Raw genomic sequence first — 24710 nt, forward strand, 5'->3', positions numbered from 1 at the left:
GACAAGAAGCTAATGCAAAGGAGAAGAGGAAAGATATACCCATCTTTGGAATGAAACCATTCTAGGGAATATCACCAGCCTGATTATCTTTTCATTCTTAAAATGGAGAATAAAATTAAATATAATGTCATATTTCATATTCACTAACATGTTTTCATTATAAAGATAACAAACTTTTTCTTTTAGTATTCAGATATTTAATATTTTAGGCTTTGTGATCTATAGTGTCTCTGCCACAACTAATCAACTCTGAAAGTATAGAAGCAACTGTAGCTAATACAGAAATTAATAAGAATGAACATATTCTAGTAAACCTTCCTGATGGACACTGAAATGTGAATTTCACACAATTTTCTGAGCCCCTGGGCCATACAAATATATGCAGCAGGGCAGTTTTGGTGGTAGTTCACTGACCTAAATACAGATGATATAAAGAGGAATTAGTGTTATCTTTGTCCTCAAACAGCTGTATTATAACATGAAAGTGTAAGCACACATGCAAAGGAGAAATTCAATATACCAAGGCAGAAATTTTGATAAAAAATCCAGAGTAGTGTATGGTATGTTTGTTCATACCACTTGTACAAATTAAACATTTATTAATTTATACATTTGTATGCAAAGAGTTGATATTGCCAAAATACTACATATTAATTTATAATTGCATTTTCATTGATGAAACATAAAATTATGCAATTATTTCCAACCCTTTTTTTAACTAAGGTACCTTACTTTTCCAACTTTTTCTGAATATGTTTGCCTGATTTTTTACTTCCTTGACACTTCTAGTTGTTTTTAAAGAACTGAAGTGCATATTTTAAAACAATCTGGTTTTCATGATAATTATTTTGCAAATTATTTTTGAGTCTTTGTGGGCAAATATTCAGTCATAGTCAGTCAGATTGCTTTTAGAGACAGGAAACATTAAGTCTTTAGATACTATGTTTCCCTCTAGATATGCAAAAGATACCCACAAAACCAGGTAATAATTAACCAAGACAGACGTCACATTGACTTTCTGAGAAACTTTACAAGGACTCCATTAATTTTGTTCATTCAAATGGGTTATATAAAACACAGCCTAGTGAGGCAGCTTTACTATGCCCATGTTCACAGACAACATTACTAAAACTCAGAAATTTAAGTTACTTGAACAAAATTTACAGTTAAAAAATTGGAGGGATGACCATTAATTTAGGTCCTTCTGATCTCAGTTGATTTTATTTACCATATGTTAGTATGTTAAAATGAAGCTATATTATCAAACTGCTATACAATTAACTTCCTTATAAGTCATACTGGCTAAAAGAATCATATAAAAGTTGGGGGAAGTTTCTTGGGGGGGGTGAGGTAAATGTAGAAATACTGAATATTGAGTATCCTTCTATTTTTGAAATTTATCATAGGACAGACTACATGTCCCTGATGGAAATTCATCATTTGCCTTGTGGTTTATCATGTGAAAATATTTTAAAACATCTGAATATTTTTCCATGGTGAGAAATATTTTTGTACATTTTAATGTTTGCCAATTAATTTCTAAATTTTCCAATTACAATCTGGAATCAAAATTAATTAAAGTCTGGGGACTGTGTTCCCCTAGGTTATTCACTACCAAGGTCTCCAGACCCTTGATGGGAAATTAGTAAGCCTTCTATCTAGATCTTTGCTGATATACCAACCAGTATTTAATATACATAGTATCATAGAATCATAGCCACTGGTCTCATTTTCAAAATGCATGACTTGCCATCAACATCAAGTCAGTTGCATTCACTTTTCTATGCAAAATAAAGGGCTAATGCCGCATAATGAGAAGGTGTACCTGATCACAGAAATAATCCGGAAGTTATCAGCAATTCCAAGAGGCAGACGAGATTGGAGATAAATAGAATTTAAGGTAGATATGAAACCAGGAAAAATAAGGAGTTTTGAACCTTGCCTAGTAATGGAAATTCTGTAGAGAATCTATATGATTATCATTAAGTCCTCAAATGTCAGACTTTGGTGATTGTATTTGTCAAAGGAAAATAAAAATCTGACTGTAGGCTTCCCAGGATTGAGGTCTAGGGGAAAGCTACATAGAATTACATTTCTGTTTGACTATCTGTAGGAATTACATCAATTAAATAATGAGTCATAAATACTCATATAATCAAACAGCATAATACTAAGCAGGTACCATTTATGATGTCAAGTAAAACATTTGAGAATGAGAATTGCTATTCATTTAGACTCAAAACTGATATCCAAAGATTCACCTAAACTCAGGAAACGATTTAATCTCTTGATAATTTCTTGAATCAATCCTGCTGCTTTAGAAAAGCTGTTTGATGACTGAGTTGTGATTTCATTTCCATCTGCCTTATATGAACCCATAATAGGTATGGCCTCAAAGTATGCTAACAATAAGGGCAAACTCTGTTCCTAAAATGATATAGTAGTCATATCATTGTAAAAAGTCTTAAAAGGTCGATAAAATTCTACAGGTTAATATCACACTGTCCTCTTTATAAGTAGATTCATCTTCCATATTAGAGAAATAATGGAAATATATCCAGAGTTGACTCTCAGTAAGTACTTATTCCATTGAATTAAACTAATAAAATTGATCCACTTTTGTGAGAAAAATTTAATAAATAATACAGAAATATTTACTAAGGGATAGTTTATTGTTCTATTTAAAAAATACTGTGTGTTATTTGGTTATATTATGATCCAAGGTTTCTACTTCCTAAACACCAACCAACAATTTGTTTTCAGGTAGTTGGTTATTATTTAATACGAATTTATAAAAAGCGAAGTAAAAGTATCAAGTAAAAAATTAAACACATGTGGATGTTTTTTCTTAAAGTTTTGGCTCCAAAATTTTTAAACACTGACTTGGTCATCTTCATTAACCTCTTTGCCAGTTGTATTCTCATTGTTATAAAGTTAACCACTCATAATCTTAAAGAATATCATACCTTGGGTAATTAAAGTCAGGAGCACAGACCTAAAGCAAATTGTCAAATAGGGTTGATACAGTGATACTCATGATTTCTGAGATTTAGAATGTTTGAATGTTAGAATGTTTGCCATACCTCATACTCACTTTAAGTTGGAAGTCCTTTGATTATTATTCTAGCGAGAGAAATCAAGTATTTTTAGTAGACATATGAGTTCAACATAAAATACCAAAAGAGTTGGACGTCTCGACTCATTGAAGTAAATGGCAGGACAAGTTACGTGGCATGATATGACTGTCCAGTTAAGAATTCCATGAGGTTACTCAAGAATGAGAAAACCTCAGGCTTTCAGAGTTATATAGTTCAAAACAGTTGAATAAAAAAGTGTGTAAGAATTCTAATTTGTTTCCCACTCACCTAGGAAATGTGATTTTTGCCATCAATGTGTTTTTAACCACAACAAACTCTGTGTTGCCTCAATCTTTAAATGTACATGAGTTGCTGTGTACTAAGGTAGATATGGGGCTTCCCTGGTGGCTCAGATGGTGAAGAATCCACCTGCAATGCGGGAGACCTGGGTTTGATCCCTGGATTGGGAAGATCCCCTGAAGGAGGGCATGGCAACCCACTCCAGATTCTTGCCTGGAGAATCCCCACGGACAGAGGAGCCTGATGGACTACAGTCCATAGGATCACGAAGAGTCAGACATGACTGAGCGACTAAGCACAGCACAAGGTAGATAGAACTCAAATTAAACCTTACCTAATTATCCACTTACATCGTACTCAGACATTAGCTCTGTCTTCTGCGTTGGCATGTCACCCTGTAGGAGACTTAGTTATAGTACTTGTTTCACTCTTCTGTGATTAGTAGATAGAAATGATTTCATATCTAAGCTCACAGTTCATTGAAGGTATTGACTGTATCTGAATGCATTGCTGCCCCTTCTTCAACACCTAGTACAGAATGTGTAAAATATAGTGATTACTAAGTAAATGTAGAATGAAAAATAAGTGGCTGGTAAAAGTATTTCAAGAACTATTCTGTAACTCTTCTGAAATCATATGAATATGACTTTAGCAAAATGTGTGCTTCCTGATCATTTTCAACAAGATTACCTTCATAATTTATATTTTAGCAGAGTTGTCACTAAAGGAACAATAATAGTATTTATTAACTGACATTTTGTTACAAAAATCATCAGGATAAACACATTCAGAAATGAACCATCACCATTAAACCAAAGGAGGGCATTGTTTAAATTATGAAATTCCTGCTGCATTCATAGAGAACAGGATTTCCAGCTATTTTGATGTCTATGCTATATTACTGCACTTCTGAGAGAAAACAACAAAGAATATGAAATTTCCCCATATACAGCAACTGTCTTATTCAGGAGCAGGAAATCCACTTTTCCATAAGATGACATGGAGGGAAAGAGCTTTGTCTCTCATCATCAATGCCAATCCAGTGAGAGATTTGTCATATATTCTACATGGAAATGTGGACTGCTGAATTCCATGGGGTTTGTTCAACCTTCTGGTTAAATATTCATTGACTATATACTCTTCTATAGCTATTGTGCTGATTTTATTGAGATATAGATTGGTAAAACATAATCCTAGCACTTAAAACCTTAACTTTTATGTGAGGAGAAATATGTATACGTGGAAAACTATAATAAACATATATAATAATAATAACTCATCTAACCCTGACTACCCTCTTGGAGTCATTTGATTAAATTCCTTATTTTAAAGATGAGGAAAGTGAGACATAGATAGTAAATGATGCAGCTAGGCTTGAATTTGGGTATCCTAGCCCCTGATACCCTGAGGTGTCCCAGTGGTGAAGTATCTGTCTGCCAGGGCAGAGATGCAGGAGACATGGGTTCAGTCCCTTGGAGGGAAGATCCCTTGGAGGAGGACGTGGCAAGCCACTCCAGTCTTCGTTCCTGAAAAATCCAATGGACAGAGGAACCTGGAGGGCTACAGTCCATTGAGGTCACAAAGAGTCAGACACAACTGAGTAACTGAGCACACATGCAGCCCCTGATATATGCCCTTAGACACCAATCTACACTGTCTCTTAGCTCTGGTGATAAATAATTATATGTGTGATATGATAAGGGACTGTAGAAATGTGGATAGGAAAATTTCTTCTTCTTCAGCTTTAAGTATACTGATAATTCTGAGCAGAAATAAAAGCAAAGTTTCAGCTGTGTGGAGAAACCATGAGAATGTACATTTGACTGGAATTTGGGTTATCTGCTTTAAAATTAATGGAATCTAAGGTTTAAAAAGTATCTTGGACCAAGTAAAGGAAAATCTAAAATTCTAGACTGAAAATATAAGCTTTATTTGGTAAAAAAAAGAGAATATTTATGGCCTCCTGGCAGATAATTATGTAAGTTTAGGAATTGCTATTACTCCATCTATGATGGTATATATACCTACTTGTTGCTCAGTCAAGTCCAACTCTTTGTGACCCCATAGACCCTGCTGGCTCCTCTGTACATGGGATTTCCCAAGCAAGATTACTGGAATGGGTTGCCATTTCCTATTCCCGGGAATCATCCCAATCCAGGTATTGAACCCATATCTTTTGCATCTCCTGCATTGGCAGGCAGATTCTTTACCACCTGTGCCACTTGGGAAGCCTGTTTATGATGGCACTTAGCCATAAGGAGTAAATCAATGGGATATTTCATTAAAAATTTGAAAAGCAATTGATTTATGATTTTCAAAACTAATTGAGTGAATTAAGTTGATATTTCTTTTGCCCAAATCTACAAGAGTTAATAATCAGGATCCATGACTATCAGAAATAATATATACATTTTGAGGTTCAAATTTGCAGAAAGTAGATGCATTGTTACAATAAGATTCTCCAAGTGAAAACAAAAAGAGAGAAAAAAGAAAGAGGAAAACAAGATGAGGCAAAGAGGGACTAAAGTTAATCATTTAATATTCTTTATTTAACACGCTTTTAGGCAATTGCTCAATAATATGTAGTTAAATATTTCTGATGAGTTGATGGCACATATTGTGAGAGTCCAATATTGGGAAGAAAGATATAAAATTTTGGATCCACATATTGATATAAGACATGTACTGAGTGTTCATTGTTCTAATCCATTTGATTTGTTCCCCAGCCCTGTTATATTTCTTTTAGAGGCATGGTGGGTGGGAATGCGTCATCAGTAACTGATTTCATCCTTGTGGGACTCTTTCCTGAGTTTCAGCATTCCATTGTTCTCAACTTCGTGGTCATTTTCATCTACATCCTTGCTTTCCTGGGAAACTTACTTCTCATTGTCTTGATCTGGGGGGACTCTCGGCTCCATACACCCATGTACATTCTCCTCAGTCAACTCTCCCTCATTGACTTGACGTTAACCTCCACCATTGTTCCGAAGACAGCCTCTAACTTTTTCACAGGGAAAAGGACCATATCATGGATTGGCTGTGGAACACAGAGTTTCTTCTTCCTGATGTTGGGAATGTCAGAATGCCTCATCTTGACTCTCATGGCTTATGACCGCTACGTAGCTGTCTGCATCCCACTGCGTTATCCCACCATCATGAGCCCCAGGTTCTGTCTGCACATGGTTGCTGGATGTTGGATTGGAGGCTCCATAAGTTCATTTATCCATACAGTCTACCCTATGCATTTTCCCATCTGTGGGTCAAGGGAGATCCACCATTTCTTCTGTGAGGTCCCAGTCCTCATTAAGCTTTCCTGTGAAGACACTTCTGTGTATCAGTTAGTGGTGGTGGTCACAAGCATTGTACTGCTTGTTGTGCCTTTCAGTCTCATCATAGCTTCCTATACACTCATCTTCCTCACTGTCCTGCGTGTGAACTCTGTCAAGGGCAGGAAAAAAGCCCTGGCCACCTGCTCTTCCCACCTAACTGTGGTAAGTCTCTTCTTCGGCCCAAACATATTCATCTACATGACTTTCACTTCCTCACATAGTCCAGAGCAGGACCAGGCTCTCTCTCTTTTCAGCAACATCCTCACTCCCATGCTGAACCCCCTTATCTACAGCCTGAGGAATAAGGAGGTGGTGGCAGCTCTCATGAAGTTGGTGGGGAGATGTGGGGTATCTTAGTAGATAAGGAATACTTCTCAGTTGTGGAAAGAACATGCTTGTGACCATGGACTAAACTACAGTTCAGAGTTTAAATCCCAAGGTGTTGCGTGGTTCAGGAAACCAGGGTGATTGCGACCCTATGTAAATAAAACTTTTCATGTGTGATTTCCAGGTTTCTAATGGAGGTCCTTAATTTTTCACTGGGGCATTATCATGTAAGGAGAAATTTAAGAAAATTAGTTTACATGTTAAATTAAATATTATTTGAAATCTATGAAGTTATTAGAAATTTTCTCTAATAAAATATAAATTCACTATGGGCCTCAAGATGAACTAAAATTCCATGAGTTGGCTTACTATTAAAATTAGCAAGAAAAGTTAAAATACAATAAATAAAAATTATTTTAAATGAACCAGGTTTAGGTGAATTCCAAAGTTTAATATTAAAATAAATTGGTATCTTTTATAATACAAGATGCTAGGAAAGGTGCATTTTAAACTATGAGATAATGAGATAAAGTCATTTAAATATGTATTAGGTGTTATAAGCTCATACCCTACTGTGAAAGTGAAAGTGAGGTCACTCAGTCGTGTCCGACTCTTTGTGACCCCATGGACTGTAGCCTACCAGGCTCCTCAGTCCATGGAATTTTCCAGGCAACAGTACTGGAGTGGGTTGCCATTTCCTTCTCCAAGGGATCTTCCTGGTGAAGGAAGGATCAAACCTGGGTCTCCCGCATTGCAGACAGATGCCTTACCATCTGAGCCACCAGGGAAGACCCTTATTGCATAGTTGACTCATAATTAGTTACTAAAATCACCATAACTAAATGAATACAAATTCCATGCTGTAATTTAAAAGAGAAGAATAACACCTATATGTAGTATACTGAACAATTGGGGGAATTATGAGATGCTGCCCTTCTGCTGTTCTCTCCCTAACATTTTTCCCTTCTCTTGAATGAAACCTCAGGAACTCTCCAGAGTTGATTTGCTTCCCCTTAGACAGTGAGCAGTCGGACACGACTGAGTGACTTCACTTTCACTTTTCACTTTCACACATTGGAGAAGGAAATGGCAACCACTCCAGTGTTCTTGCCTGGAGAATCCCAGGGAAGGGGGAGCCTGGTGGGCTGCCGTCTATGGAGTCACACAGAGTCAGACACGACTGAAGTGACTTAGCAGCAGTAGCAGCAGCAGCAGACAGTGAGAATTCCTTGTTCATTTTAAGCTACAAGAGTAGCCTAAATTTAATAACTTTAGTAAATTTTCTTGAGATATGTATCTATATTTCAAGAAAATACCTTCTAGAACTAACACCCCAAAAAATGTCCTTTTCTTCATAGGGGATTAGAATGCAAAAGCAAAAAGTCAAGAGATACTTGGAGTAACAGGCAAGTTTGGCCTTAGGTACAAAATGAAGCAGGGCAAAGACTAACAAAGATTTTCCAAGAGAACACACTGGTCATAGCAAACATCCTCTTCCAACAACACAAAAGACAACTATACACATGGACATCACCAGATGGTTAATACCAAAATCTGATTGATTGTATTCTTTGTGACTGAAGAAGGAAGAGTTCTATACAGTCAGGAAAAACAAGACCTGGAGCTGACTGTGGCTCTTATCATGAATTCTGTATTGCAAAATTTAAACTTAAATTGAAGTAAGGAAAACCACTAGGCCATTCAGATATGACCTAAATCAAATTCCTTATGATTATGCTGTGGAAGTGACAAATACATTCAAGGGATTAGATCTGATAGACAGGGTGCCTGAAGAACTATGGGTGGAGGTTTGTGACATTGTAGAGGAGGCAGTGATCAAGACCACCCCTAAGAAAAAGAAATGCAAAAGGCAAAATGGTTGTCTGAGGAGGACTTACAAACAGCTGAAAAAAGAAAAGAAGCTAAAGGCAAAGGAGAAAGGGAAAGATATACCCATCTGAATGCAGAGTTCCAAAGAATAACAAGGAAAGATAGGAAAGTCTTCTTAAGTGAACAAGACAAAGAAATAGAGGAAAATAATAGAATGGGAAAGGCTAGAGATATCTTCAAGAAAATCAGAGATACCAGTGGAACATTTCATACAATGATGGGCACAATAGTGGACAGAAACAATATGGACTTAACAGAAGCAGGAGATATTAAGAAGATGTGACCAGAATACATAGAACAGTACAAAAAAGCTCTTAATGACCATGATGGTGTGATCATTCACCTAGAGCCAGACATCCTGGAGTGTGAAGGCAAGTGGGCCATAGGGAAGTATTACTATGAACAAAGCTATTGGATGTGATGAAATTTCAGCTGAGCTATTTCAAATCCTAAAAGATGATGCTGTTAAAGTGCTGCACTCATTATGCCAGCAAATTTGGAAATCTCAGCAGCTGCCACAGGACTGGAAAAGGTCAGTTTTCATTGCACTCCCAAAAAAAGCAATGACAAAGAATGTTCAAACTGCTGCACAATTGCACTCAATTCACATGCTAGCAAGGTAATGCTCAAAATCTTTCAAGCTAGATTTCAAAAACACATGAACTGAGAACTTCCAGATGGATTTAGAAAAGGCTGAGGAACTAGATATCAAATTGCCAAAATCTGCTGGATCATAGAAAAAGCAAGGGTATTCCAGCAAAACATCTACTTTTGCTTCATTGACTACACTAAAGCCTTTGACTATGTGGATCACAACAAACTGTGGAAAATTCTTAAAGAAATGAGAATACCAGACCACATTACTTGCCTCCTGAGAAACCTGTAGGCAGGACAAGAAGCAATAGTTAGAACCAGACATTGAACAATGAGCTGGTTCAAATTGAGAGAGGAGTAGGTCAAGGCTGATTACTGTCACCCTGCTTATTTAACTTATATGCAGAGTATATCATGCAAATACCAGGCTGGATGAAACACAAGCTGGAAAGAAGATTTCAAGGAGAAATATCAACAACTTCATATATACAGATGACACCACCCTAATGGCAGAAAGTGAAGAGGAACTAAAGAGCCTCTTGATGAAGGTGAAAGAGGAGAGTGAAAAAGCTGGCTTAAAACTTCAACATTTGAAAAACTAAGATCATGGCATCTGATCTCATCATTTCATGGCATATAGATGGGGAAAAATGGAAACAGTGGCAGATTTTATTTTCTTGGGCTCCAAAATCACTGTGGAAGGTGACTGCAGCCATGAAATTAAAAGAAACTTGCTTCTTGTAAGAAAAGCTATGACAAAACTAGACACCGTATTTAAAAGCAAATACATCACTTTGCCGACAAAGGTCTGTCTGTCTAGTCAAAGCTACAGTTTTTCCAGTAGTCATGTACAGATGTGAGAGCTGTACCATAAAGAAGGCTGAGCGCTGAGTAATTGATCCATTTGAACTGTGGTGTTGGAGAAGCCTCTTGAGAGTCCCTTGGACTGCAAAGAAATGAAACCAGTCATTGTAAAGAAAATTAACCCTGAATATTCATTGGAAAAACTGATGCTGAAGCTGAAGCTCCAATACTTTGGCCACCTGATGAAAAGAGCTGACTCATTGGAAAATACCCTGATGCTGGGAAAGACTGAGGGCAAGAGAGAAGAGCGTGACAACGGATAAGATGGTTGAATGGTATCACTGACTCAATGGATGTAAGTTTGAACAAACTACAAGAGATAGGGAAGGATGGGGAAGTGTGTTGTGAATATATATATGTATGTTCAACAAAAAGGAAATGTCTATGTGTGTTTCAATATACCATATGGTAAATCACTAGAATTTATCCCATTAAAGGGATAAATCAGGAATTTTAAATAACAGGAGAAAATAAACATTCAGTTCAGTCACTCAATCATGTCTGACTCTTTGCGACCCCATGAAACACAGCACACCAGGCCTCCCTGTCCATCACCAGCTCCCAGAGTTCACCCAAACCCATGTCCATTGAGTTGGTGATGCTATCCAACCATCTCATCCTCTGTTATCCCCTTCTCCTCCTGCTCTCAATCTTTCCCAGCACCAAGGTCTTTTCAAATGAGTCAGCTCTTCCCATCAGGTGGCCAAAGTATTGGAGTTTCAGCTTCAACATCAGTCCTTCCAATGAACACCCAGGACTGATCTTTAGGATGGACTGGTTGGATCTCCTTGCAGACCAAGAGACTCTCAAGAGTCTTCTCCAACAACACAGTTGAAAAGCATCAATTCTTCGGCACTCAGCTTTCTTTATAGTCCAAATCTCACATCCATACATGACCACTGGAAAAACCATAGCCTTGACTAGACGGACCTTTGTTGACAGAGTAATGTCTCTGCTTTCTAATAGGCTATCTAGGTTGATCATAACTTTCCTTCCAAGGAGCAAGCATCTTTTAATTTCATGGCTGCAATCACCATCTGCAGTGATTTTGGAGCCCAGAAAAATAAAGTCAGCCACTGTTTCCACTGTTTCCCCATCTATTTCCCATGAAGTGATGGGAACGGATGCCATGATCTTAGTTTTCTGAATGTTGAGCTTTAAGCCAACTTTTTCACTCTCCTCTTTCACTTTCATCAAGAGGCTTTTTAGTTCCTCTTCACTTTCTGCCATAAGGGTGGTGTCATCTACATATCTGAGGTTATTGATATTTCTCCCAGCAATCTTGATTCCAGCTTGTGCTTCTTCCAGCCCAGCATTTCTCATGATGTACTTACTCTGCATATAAGTTAAATAAGCAGGGTGACAGTATACAGCCTTAATGTACTCCTTTTCCTATTTCCAATCAGTTGTTCCATGTCCAATTCTGTTGCTTCCTGACCTGCATACAGGTTTCTCAAGAGGCAGGTCAGGTGGTCTGATATTCCCATCTCTTTGTTAAAGGAAGAAACAAGTTGAAAAATTGTGATTACAGTCTAATTTTGCTCAGATGGTAAAGAATCTGCCTGCAATGCGGGAGACCTGTGTTCGATCCCTGGGTTGGGAAGATCCCCTGGAGGAGAACATGGCAACCCACTCCAGTATTCTTGCCTGGAAAATCCCCATGGACAGAGGAGCCTGGTGAACTACAGTCCACAGGGTTGCAAAGAGTCGGACACAACTGAGCTCTCCTCACCCTGGTTGTAATTATGTATTAAACCAGTGGGATTCATGGAGTGCAGAAAGAAAACACCTTTACTCTCCTGCTTTCCCTGGTCTACATGTACACGCAGTATGGTCTCTCTGGTCCGGCTTTGGCCTGGTCCCAGATAACCATTTCCATCTTATAGGGACTGCTGCTGGTCCTGTTTCACTTGGTTGGTCTGAAGGACCCAGATTTTAATGGACCATTTCAGGTGCAATGTCACTGAGTGTTCCGTGGTCATTGTGTCCTATCTCTTCTAGGGCCCAGAAACATGCCAATAATTTTGTTTTTTAAAAGTTTAAATTGAGGTATAATTAACATATAACATTATATTAGTTCAACATATACAAGATAGTATTTTCATATACATACATATTATAAAATGTTCTCCACGGTATGTCTAGTTAACATAGACTTTTCATTGTAACTGATAAGGGAATATCATGCATGCTGCTTGTAGATGCTAAGTTGTTTCAGTCTTATCCGACTCTTTGCAACGCTATTGACTATAGCTCGCCAAGCTCCTCTGTCCATTGGATTCTCCAGGCAAGAGTATTGGAGTGAGTTGCCATGCCCTCCTCCAGGGGATCTTCCTGGACCAGGGATCGAATCCACATCTCCTGCATTGGCAGGCAGGCTCTTTACCACCTGTGCTACCTGGGAAGCCATCAATGAAGTTACAAGTAGAAATTTGTTCTTATGATGAGAACTTTTAAGACTTACTCTCTTAACAGTTTTTAAGTATATCTTATAGTATTATTAACTATTGTCATCATACTGTACATTACATCCCCATGACTTACTTATTTGATAACTGGGAGTTTGTATCTCTTGATCACCTTCACCCATTTCACCCACTGCCAACTCCTGCCTCTGGTAACCACCAATCTCTTCTCAGCATTTGTTTTCTTTTTTTAACTTTTAGATCTCATATAAAAGTGAGATCATATAGTACTTGTCTTTGTCTGTATGATTTATTTTACTTACCACAGTGTCTTCATAGTCCACTCATGTTGTATAAAATGTTAGAATTTTCTTTATTTTTTGACTGAATAACATATATATATATGTATTTCCTAATCATCAACAGACAAATATGTTGTTTCAAAGTCTTGACTGTTGTAAATAATGATGCAGATATATTTTTGAGATAGTACTTTTTATTTCTTTCAGATAAATACCCTGAAGTGGAAGTACTGGATCATACATATGGTAGTTTTACTTTTAAGTTTTTGAGGAAATGTTTTACTGTTTTCCATAGCGGATGTGCCAGTTTACATTCCACCGAAGGCCACAAGTGTTCCCCTTGCTCCCTATCCTCACCTGCAGTTGTTTTTTGTTTTTGATGTCAGCCATTCTAACAGGTGTTATGTGACATCATTATGGCTTTGATTTGAAATTCTTGAATGATTATTGATTCAGGTGAGCATGTTGGCTATCTGTATGGATTCCTTGGAAAATGTCTATTCAGATCCTCTGATTATTTTTTAAGTACTATTGTTTGTGTTTTCACTATTGACTCATATGAGTTTTTAACAAAACATTTGAGACACTAATTCTGTATCAAATATGTGATTTTCAAATATTTTATCCCATTTGGAAGATTGCTTTTACATTTTGTTGATGGTTTTCCTTGCTGTGCAGAGTTTATTTTTTTTATTTTCTAAGTAGCCCCACTTGTTTATTTTTGTTTCTATTGTCTTTGCTTTTAGTGTCTTACTGCCTTTGTTTCCTTCTAGGATTCTTTTGGTTTCAAATCTTATGTTCCATCTTTAATCTATTTTAAGATAACGTTTGTGTATGAGATAGGATATCGCTCCAGATTCATTCTTTTGCATGTAGCTACATAGTGCTCCCAAACTTTTTTTGAAAAAACAAATTTTTCTCATTGAATATTCTTGGCTCCATTTTAGTATATTCATTGACCACATATATGTGGGTTTATTTCTTGGACCTCCATTTTGTTCAGTTTATTTGTGTGTCTGTTTTTATGCCAATAGCATATCATTTGTTGATTGGTATACCTTGCCATATAGTTTGAAATCAGGGAGCATAATGCCACCAGCTTTTTTCTTTCTCAGGAGTGCTTTAGCTATTTGGGGTCTTTTGTAGTTTCATACAAACTATAGAATTGTTTATTTCTTTAAGTTGAGTACTGAAGAAGATTTCAGGAAATCTATAGGCTGTTTTGGGCAGTTTCTATATTTGAACATCAATTCATCCTACCTGTGTGCATGGAATATCTTTCCACTTATTTGGGCCTCTCATTTCTTTCATTAATTTCATATAGTTTTCAGTACATATCTTTAAATTCCTTGGTTAAATTTATTACTGGATATTTATTCTCATTGATGTAATTATAAACAAGATTGTTTTGTTAGTTTATCTATGTGTGCACAAAAACACAGCTGATTTTTCCATGTTGCTTTTGTACCCTGCAGCATTACTGAATTTGTAACTATTTTTAATAAACGTTTTAAATTGAAATATAGTTGATAATATTATTGTTGTTGCCGTTCAGTTGCTAAGTCATGTCTGACTCCTTGAGACCCCATGAACTGCAGTACGCCAGGCTTCCTGGTCCTTTACTATCTACCAGAGTTTGTTCAGACTCATGTCCAGTTGAGTTAGTGATGCCATCCAGCCATCTCATCCTCTGTCACCCCCTTCTCCTCTTGCCTTCAATCTTTCCCAGCATCAGGGTCTTTTCAAATGAGTCAGCTATTCAAATCAAGTGGCCAAAGTACCGGAGCTTCAGCTTCAGCACTGGTCCTTCCAGTAAATATTCAGGGTTAATTTCTTTTATGATTGACTGATTTGATCTTCTTACTATCCAAGAAATTCTCCAGAGTCTTGTCCAGCACAACAGTATTGATTCTAGTCTAGTTAACATAGACTTTTCATTGTAATTTATAAGGAAATTACATGCGTGCTTCTTTCATATTCCCACCTCTGTCCTGGCTCTCAGAATGTATGCGATTTTGTGTGTACCATGTTGTTGTTGTTCAGTCACTCAGTCGTGTCCAACTCTTTGTGACCCTATGGACTACAGCACCCCAATCTCCCCTATCCTTCACCACCTCTTGGAGCTTGCTCAAACTCATGTCCATTGAATCAGAGAGGCCATCCAAACATCTCATCCTCTGTCATCCCCTTCTCCTCCTGCTTTCAATCTTTTCCAGCATCAGGGTCTTTTCTAATGAGTCAGCTCTTCACATCATGTGGCCAAAGTATTGGAGCTTCAGCATCAGTCCTTTCAATAAATATTCAAGGTTGATTTCCTTTAGGACTAACTGGTTTCATCTCTTTGCAGTCCAAGGGATGCTCAAGAGTCTTCTCCAAGGTGTCCCAAAAGAAAGAAAGAAAGGGCATGAGAAGATACTTGAGGAGATAATAGTTGAAAACTTCCCTAAAATAGGAAAGGAAATAGCCACCCAAGTCCAAGAAACCCAGAGTCCCAAACAGGATAAACCCAAGGCAAAACACAAGACAGATGTTAATCAACTAACAAAAATTAAACACAAAGAATTAAACACAAAAATTAAACACAAAGAATAAATATCAAAAGAAGCAAGGGAAAAGCAACAAATAATACACAAGGGGATTCCTCATAAGGATGACAATTGATCTTTCAATAGAAACTCTTCAGGCCAGAAGGGAATGGCAGAATATACTTAAACTGATGAAAGAGGAAAACCTACAACCAGTATTACTCTATCCAGCAAGAATATCATTCATATATGAAGGAGAAATCAAAACCTTTACAGACAAGCAAAAGCTGAGAGAATTCAGAACCACCAAATCAGCTCTTCAACAAATGCTGAAGGATCTTTTCTAGATAGGAAACACAGAAAAGGTTTATAAAAATGAACCCAAAACAACAAAGTAAATAGTAACAGGATCATACTTATCAATATTATCTTAAATGTAAATGGGTTAAATGCTCCAACCAAAAGACAAAGACTGACCAAATGGACACAAAAACAAGACCCCTATATATGCTGTCTACAAGAGACCCACCTCAAATATAGGGACACATACAGACTGAAAGTCAGGGGCTGGAAAAAGATATCTCATGAAAATGGAGACCAAAAGAAAGCAGGACTAGCAATACTCATATCAGATAAAATAGACTTTGAAATAAAGACCATGATAAGAGACATAGGACACTACATAATGATCAAGGGATCAATCCAAGAAGAAGATAAACAATTATAAATATACATGCACCTAACATTAGGAGCACCTCCATACATAAGGCAAATGCTAACAAGTAGGAAAGAGGACATTAAGAGTAACACAATAATAGTGGAGGACTTTAATACCCCACTCACACCTATGAATAGGTCAACCAAACAGAAAATTAGCAGGGAAACACAAGTTTTAAAGGATACAATGGACCAGTTAGACCTAATTTATATCTACAGGGCATTTCACCAAAAAAACAATGTATTTCACTTTTTTCTCAAGTGCACATGAAACATTATCCAGGATAGATCACATCCTGGGTCACAAATCTAGCCTTGGTAAATTTTTAAAAATTGAGATCATTTCAAGCATCTTTTCTGATCACAGTGCCAGATATCAACTACAGAGAAAAAAACTATAAAAAACACAAACATATGGAGGCTAACCCCTGACCTGCCTCTTGAGAAACCTATACGCAGGTCAGGAAGCAACAGTTAGCACTGGACATGGAACAACAGACTGGTTCCAAATAGGAAAAGGAGTATGTCAAGGCTGTATTTTGTCACCCTGCTTATTTAACTTATATGCAGAGTACATCATGAGAAACGCTGGGCTGGAAGAAGCACAAACTGGAATCAAGATTGCCAGGAGAAATATCAATAACCTCAGATATGCAGATGACACCACTCTTATGGCAGAAAGTGAAGAACTAAAGAGCTTCTTGATGAAAGTGAAAGAAGAGAGTGAAAAGGTTGGCTTAAAGCTCAACATTCAGAAAACTAAGATCATGGCATCTGTTCCCATCACTTCATGGGAAATAGATGGGGAAACAGTGGAAACAGTGGCTGACTTTATTTCTGGGGGCTCCAAAATCACTGCAGATGGTGACTGCAGCCATGAAGTTAAAAGACGCTTACTCCTTGGAACGAAAGTTATGACCAACCTAGATAGCATATTCAAAAGCAGAGACATTACTTTGCCAACAAAGGTCCATCTAGTCAAGGCTATGGTTTTTCCAGTGGTCATGTATGGATGTGAGAGTTGGACTGTGAAGAAAGCTGAGCACCGAAGAATTGATGCTTTTGAATGGTGGTGTTGGAGAAGACTCTTGAGAGTCCCTTGGACTGCAACAAGATCCAACCAGTCCATTCTAAAGGAGATCAGTCCTGGGTGTTCTTTGGAAGGAATGATGCTAAAGCTGAAACTCCAGTACTTTGGCCACCTCGTGAGAAGAGTTGACTCATTGGAAAAGACTCTGATGCTGGGAGGGATTGGGGGCAGGAGGAGAAGGGGACGACAGAGGATGAGATGGCTGGATGGCATCACCGACTCGATGGACGTGAGTTTGAGTGAACTCCGGGAGTTGGTGATGGACAGGGAGGCCTGGCGTGCTGCGATTCATGGGGTCACAAAGAGTCGGACATGACTGAGCGACTGAACTGACTGACTGACTGACTGATGGAGGCTAAACAACAAACTTCTGAATAACCAACATATCACAGAAGAAATCATAAAGGAGATCAAAATATGCACAGAAACAAATGAAAATGAAAACACAACAACCCAAAATCTATGGGATTCAGTAAAAGCAGTGCCCAGAAGGAGGCTCATAGCAATACAAGCCTACCTCAAAAAACAAGAGAAACATCAAATAAACAGCCTAATTTTACACCTAAAGCAACTAGAAAAAGAAGAACAGAAAAACACCAAAGTTAATAGAAGGAAAGAAATAATAAAACTCATAGCAGAAATAAAAGAAAAAGAAACAAAGGAGACTATAGCAAAGATCAACAAAACTAAAAGTTGGTTCTTGGAACAAAATAGAAAGCCCAGAGATAAATCCACACACCTATGGACACTTTATCTTTGACAAAGGAGGCAAGAATATACAATGGAGAAAAGACAATCTCTTTAACAAGTGGTGCTGGGAAAACTGGTCAACCACTTGTAAAAGAATGAAACTAGAACACTTTCTAACACCATACACAAAAATAAACCCAAAATGGATTAAAGATCCAAACATAAGACCAGAAACTATAAAACTCCTAGAGGAGAACATAGGCAAAACACTCTCCAACACAAATCACAGCAGGATCCTCTATGACACACCTCCCAGAATATTGCAAATAAAAGCAAAAATAAACAAATGGGACCTAATTAAAATTAAAAGTGTCTGCACAACAAAGGAAACTATAAGCAGGGTGAAAAGACAGCCTTCAGAATGGGAAAAAATAATAGCAAATGAAGCAACTGACAAACAACTAATCTCAAAAATATACAAGCAACTCCTGCAGCTCAATTCCAGAAAAATAAACGACCCAATCAAAAAATGGGCCAAAGAACTAAACAGATATTTCTGCAAAGAAGACATAAAGATGGCTAACAAACACATGAAAAGATTCTCAACATCACTCATTATCAGAGAAATGCAAATCAAAACCACAATGAGGTACCATTTCACACCAGTCAGAATGGCTGCTATCCAAAAGTCTACAAGCAATAAATGCTGGAGAGGATGTGGAGAAACGGGAACCCTCTTACACTGTTGGTGGGAATGCAAACTAGTACAGCCACTATGGAGAACAGCGTGGAGATTCCTTAAAAAACTGGAAATAGAACTGCCACGTGACCCAGCAATCCCACTGCTGGGCATACACACTGAGGAAACCAGAATTGAAAGAGACATGTGTACGCCAGTGTTCATCACAGCCCTGTTTATAATAGCCAGGACATGGAAGCAACCTAGATGTCCATCAGCAGATGAATGGATAAGAAAGCTGTGGTACATATACACAATGGAGTATTACTCAGCCATTAAAAAGAATACATTTGAATCAGTTCTAATGAGGTGGATGAAACTGGAGCCTATTATACAGAGTGAAGTAAGCCAGAAAGAAAAACACCGATACAGTATACTAATGCATATATGTGGAATTTAGAAAGATGGTAACGATAACCCTGTATGTAAGACAGCAAAAGAGACACAGATGTATAGAACAGTCTTTTGGACTCTATGGGAGAGGGCGAGGGTGGGATGATTTGGGAGAATGGCATTGTAACATGTATAATATCATATGTGAAACGAATCACCAGACCAGGGTCGATGCATGATACAGGGTGCTCGGGGCTTGTGCACTGGGATGACCCAGAGGGATGGTATGGGGAGGGAAGTGGGAGGGGGGTTCAGGATGTGGAACACATGTACACCCATGGTGGATTCATGTTGATGTATGGCAAAACCAATACAATATTGTAAAGTAATTACCCTCCAATTAAAATAAATAAATTTATATTTTTAAAAAAAGAATCTTATTCAAAGCTGACTCATTGGAAAATACCCTGATGCTGGGAAAGATTGAGGGTAGGAGAAGTGGATGACAGAGGATGCGATGGTTGGATGGCATAAAATAAAATAATAAAAGTTGGTTTTTTGAGAAGATAAACAAAATAGACAAATCATTAGCCAAACTCATAAAGAAAAAAAGAGAGAAGAATCAAATCAATAAAATTAGAAATGAAAATGGAGAAATTACACAACAGACAACACAAAGCTACAAAAGATCATAAAGAGACTACTATGAGCAACTATATGCCAATAAAATGGATAGATAACTTGGAAGAAATGGACAAATTCTTAGAAAAGTATAACCTTCCAAAACTGAAGCAGGAAGAAATAGAAAATCTGAACAGACCAATCACAAGCACTGAAATTGAAACTGTAATCTAAAATCTTCCAACAAAGGCCCAGGACAAGATGGCTTCACATGTAAATTATACCAAAAATTTAGAGATGAACTAATATCTATCCTACCGAAATCCTTCCACAAAATTGCAGGGGAATGTAAACTCCCCAACTTATTGTATGAGGCCACCATCACCCTAATACCAAAACCAGAAAAAGACACCACAAAAAATGAAAACTACAGGCCAATACCACTGATGAACATGGATGCAAACGTCCTCGACAAAATTCTACCAAGCAGAATTCAAAACATATTTAAAAGATAATACATCATGACCAAATGGGCTTTATTCCAAGGGTGCAAGGGTTCCTCAATATTTGCAAATCAATCAATGTGATACACCATATTAACAAATTGAAAGATTAAAAACCATATGATTATTTCAATAGATGCAGAAAAAGCCTTTAACAAAATTCAACACCCATTTATGATAATTTAAAAAAAAAAAAAAAACTCTCCAGAAAGCAGGCATAGAAGGAACATACCTCAACATAATAAAGGCCACATGTGACAAACTCACAGCAAACATTATCCTCAGTGGAGAAAAATTGAAAGCATTTCCTCTAAAATCAGGAACAAGACAAAGGTGCCCACTCTCACCATTACTATTCAACATAGTTTTGGAAGTCCTAGGCACAGCAGTCAGAGAAGAAAAAGAAATAAAAGGAATCCTGATTGGAAGAGAAGAAGTAAAACACTCACTGTTTGCAGATGACATGATCCTCTACATAGAAAACCCTAAAGATACCACCATAAAATTACTAGAGCTAATCAATGAATATAGAAAAGCTTCAGGATATTAAATTAATACACAGAAATCCCTTGTGTTCCTATACACTAACAAGGAAAAAGTTAGAAAGAGAAATTAAGGAAACAATCCCATTCACCATTGCAATGAAAACAAAAAAATACTTAGGAATAAATTTACCTAAAGAAACAAAAGACCTGTGTATAGAAAACTATAAAATCCTGACGAAAGAAGTCAAAGATGACAGAAATAGATAGAGAAATATACCATGTTCGTGGACTGGAAGAATCAATATAGTGAAAATGAGTATACTACTCAAAGCAATCTATAGATTCAACACAATCCCTATCAAGCTACCAATGATATTTTTCACAGAACTAGAATAAATAATTTCACAATTTGTATGGAAACATGAAAACCTCGAATAGCCAAAACAACCTTGCGAAAGAAGAATGGAACTGGAGAAATCAACCTTCCTGACTTCATACTATACTACAAAGCTACAGTCATCAAGACAGTATGATACTGGACAAAGACAGAAATATAGGTCAATGGAACAAAATAGAAAGCCCAGAGATAAATCCATGCATCTATGGACACCTTATCTTTGACAAAAGAGGCAAAATATACAATGGAGAAAAGACAATCTCTTTAACAAGTGGTGCTGGAAAAACTGGTCAATCACATGTAACAAAATTAAACTAGAACACTTTCTAACATCATACACAAAAATAAACCCAAAATGGATTAAACATCTAAATGTAAGACCAGAAACTATAAAACTCCAAGAGGAAAACATAGGCAGAACACTCTCTGACATAAATCACAGCAAGATCCTGTATGACCCACCTCCCAGAGTAATGGAAATAAAAGCAAAAATAAACAAATAGGACCTAATTAAACTTAAAACCTTTTGCACAACAAAGGAAACTATAAGTGCAGTGAAAAGGCAGCCCTCAGAATGGGAGAAACTAACAGTAAATGAAGCAACTGACATAGAATTAATCTCCAAAATATACAAGCAGTTCATGTAGCTCAATACCAGAAAAACAAACAACCTAATCAAAAAGTGGGCAATAGAACTAAACAGAAATTTCTCCAAAGAAGAGATACAGATGGCTAATAAACACATAAAAAGATGCTCAACATCACTCATTATTAAAGAAATGGAAATCAAAACCACAATGAGATATCATCTCATGCTGGTCAGAATGGCCACCATCAAAATATCTATGAATAATAAATGCTGGAGAAGGTGTGGAGAAAAGGGAACCCTCTTACACTGTTGGTGTGAATGCAAACTGTTACAGCCACTATGGAGAACAGTGTGGAGATTCCATAAAAAACTGGAAATAGAATTGCCATACAACACAGCAATCCCACTGCTGGGCAAATACACCAAGGAAATCAGAACTGAAAGAGGCACATGTACCCCAATGTTCACTGAAGCACTGTTTACAAGAGCTAGGACATGGAAGCAACCAAAATGTCCATCAGCAGGCAAATGGATAAGGAAATTGTGGTACATATACACAATGGAATATTACTCAGCTATAAAAAGGAAAGCTTTTGTCAGTACTAATGAGGTGGATAAAACTGGAGCCTATTATACAGAGCGAAGTAAGTCAGAAAGAGAAACACCAATATAGTATATTAACGCATATATATGGAATTTAGGAAGATGGTAATGACAATCCTATATACAAGGCAGCAAAAGAGACGCAGATGTAAAGAACAGAATTTTGAACTATGCGGGAGAAAGGGAGGGTGGGATGATTTGAGAGAATAGCACTGAAACAAGTATATTACCATATGTAAAATATATGACCAGTGTAAGTTCGATGCATGAAGCAGGGCACTCAAAGCTGCTGCTCTGGGACAACAAGGAGGGATGGGGTGGCAAGGGAGGTGGGGAGGAGGGTTCAGGATGGGGGAACACATGTGCACCCACGGCTGACTCATGTCAATGTATGGCAAAAACCATCACAAAGCTGTAAAGTAATTACCCTCCAATTAAAATAGTTAATTTTTTAAAATTGTGGTGCTAGAGGAGATCCTTGAGTACTTTGGACTACAAGGAGATCAAACCTGTCAATCCTAAAGGAAATTAACCCTGAATATTCAATAAAAGTACTGTTGCTGAAGTTGAAACGCCAATATTTGGGGCACCTGAGGTGAAGAGACAACTCACTGGAAAAGACCGTGATGGCGGGAAAGAGTGAAGGCAAAAGAGAAGGGTGCAGCAGAGTATGAAATGGTCAGATAGCCTCATGGACTCAATGGAAATGAAATTGAGCAAAACCAACGAGATAGTGAAAGTTGGGGAGCCTGGCATGCTACCAGCCTTGGGGTTGAAAAGAGTTGAACACGATTTAGCAGCTTAACAACAATGACAACAACAACATGGCTACTGAAGAAGAGATTCATTTCCACCAGCAAACAATGTTCCATATAAACTCTGAGAATTAATAAAATTTGTCTCATTAAACACAATGATATATTAAATTTATTGCCTGAGCCTTACCTAGATTATCCTGGAAATTGCAATAACCTATCCTCTCAGAAAGCTAATGCAGCTATGCTCAAAAGTAATGTCACCTGACTATTGCTGATCAGGCCTTTCCCTGGAATGAAATTCTGAAATAGACTGTTACATGTGGAACAGTATCTATCTCTGGGGGTGTCCTCCAGAGATAAACCCATAGGACTAGAGAAATGGGCAGAAGGAAATGCTGAAGCACAAAACAGTTGTAACTGAGTCTCAGTCAATCGTCAGTAATCTCTGAAGCTGGGATGGCCCTTCAGTTTTCTCTCAGATTGAGACAAGGGAACCAAGCTCTCAACTGTCATACCCACTAGACACTGGCTTCTGCTTGTGCTCTGAGAGAACCTGTCTTTGGGTGAGGTAGCCCCTAATACTGTGGGCATTTGCTATGATGTAAAAGTTTTTGATCCATGACAACTCAATATTCCCAGTAGCTGTGGGGTGGATACCTTGGCCTCAAGCACAGATCTGGGCTTCAGAGTATTGACTGCATTTTCCCTCTTCCTTCCAAACCCAGGGCAAGCCCTCACAATCTGATGAAGTCTCTGGAACTCTGGAAGGTGTTTATAACTCTGTGGGAAGCATACACTCTGCTTCCATCTTTACCATTGTTGTGATGAGAGGGAAAGGCATTGGGGAAGAGCAGTGTCTCTCCCCAGAACTCAGTCCACTCACCTGTGGAATTTTGTACAGCTCCAGAAGTGGTCCAATCTCACTGAAAATGCTCATGCAGTTCCTGTAACTATCCAGAGTCCTGTGGTCACTTTCAAAGGCATTGTAAAGATCATAACCCAAGGTCAGTTTGGGAAGGAGATGAGGGCTTTTGTTGATCTCCTCAATGTCAAAGACAAAGACCAGAACATGTTGGTAGCTCTTCATGAAGAACCTAAACAGTGGGGACAGCATTAGGCAGAATGGTCAAGTAATTCAGGGGTATATCATAAGCCAAGCCAAGGAAAGGGAAGGGCTTTAAGCCAAGGTTTCCCACAGAGGTTCTCCTGTCTTCTCATATGGAGATGATATGAATAAGGTTCCCAGGGATCTGGAAGACACTGGCAAGCTCTTATTGTGAGGAAGCAAATTGTGGCCAGCCCACCTAGAGAGGTTTATAGTGCACTGGAAGTGGTGTGAGGTGTTATGTATTTGGAATATACAGCTGTCATTGGAATAGATTTTTTTTTCCTCTTTAAAGATCAAGTGCATCAAGATAGCAAGATATTCTCCTCTACATATGTAAGTAAGGAGTAAAAAAAACAGCTCATAAACCATTTTGGAAAGACAGTTGATTCTCAGATGTCATCTTGTTTTTCTTAGGGCTGAAAGTCAAGATGCAAGCACCTTTCCCATACTTCAAATACATTAAA

At 37.7% G+C, this 24710-nt stretch overlaps 1 protein-coding gene across 1 annotated transcript; it reads left to right on the top strand.

Annotated features, from left to right (window-relative positions):
- The first annotated feature begins 5908 nt into the window (after positions 1-5908).
- On the top strand, positions 5909-7363 carry LOC147369266 (olfactory receptor 2L3-like). Its single transcript, XM_086411200.1, has one exon. It carries the CDS (start codon positions 6128-6130, stop codon positions 7061-7063), a length of 936 nt encoding a protein of 311 aa, XP_086267326.1. The 5' UTR covers positions 5909-6127; the 3' UTR covers positions 7064-7363.
- The last annotated feature ends 17347 nt before the right edge of the window (positions 7364-24710 follow it).

Source organism: Bos grunniens, chromosome 7, assembly GCF_055505025.1.
Source record: "Bos grunniens cultivar Pamir isolate PY7600 chromosome 7, Bosgru_T2T1.0, whole genome shotgun sequence".
Lineage (NCBI taxonomy): Eukaryota > Metazoa > Chordata > Mammalia > Artiodactyla > Bovidae > Bos > Bos grunniens.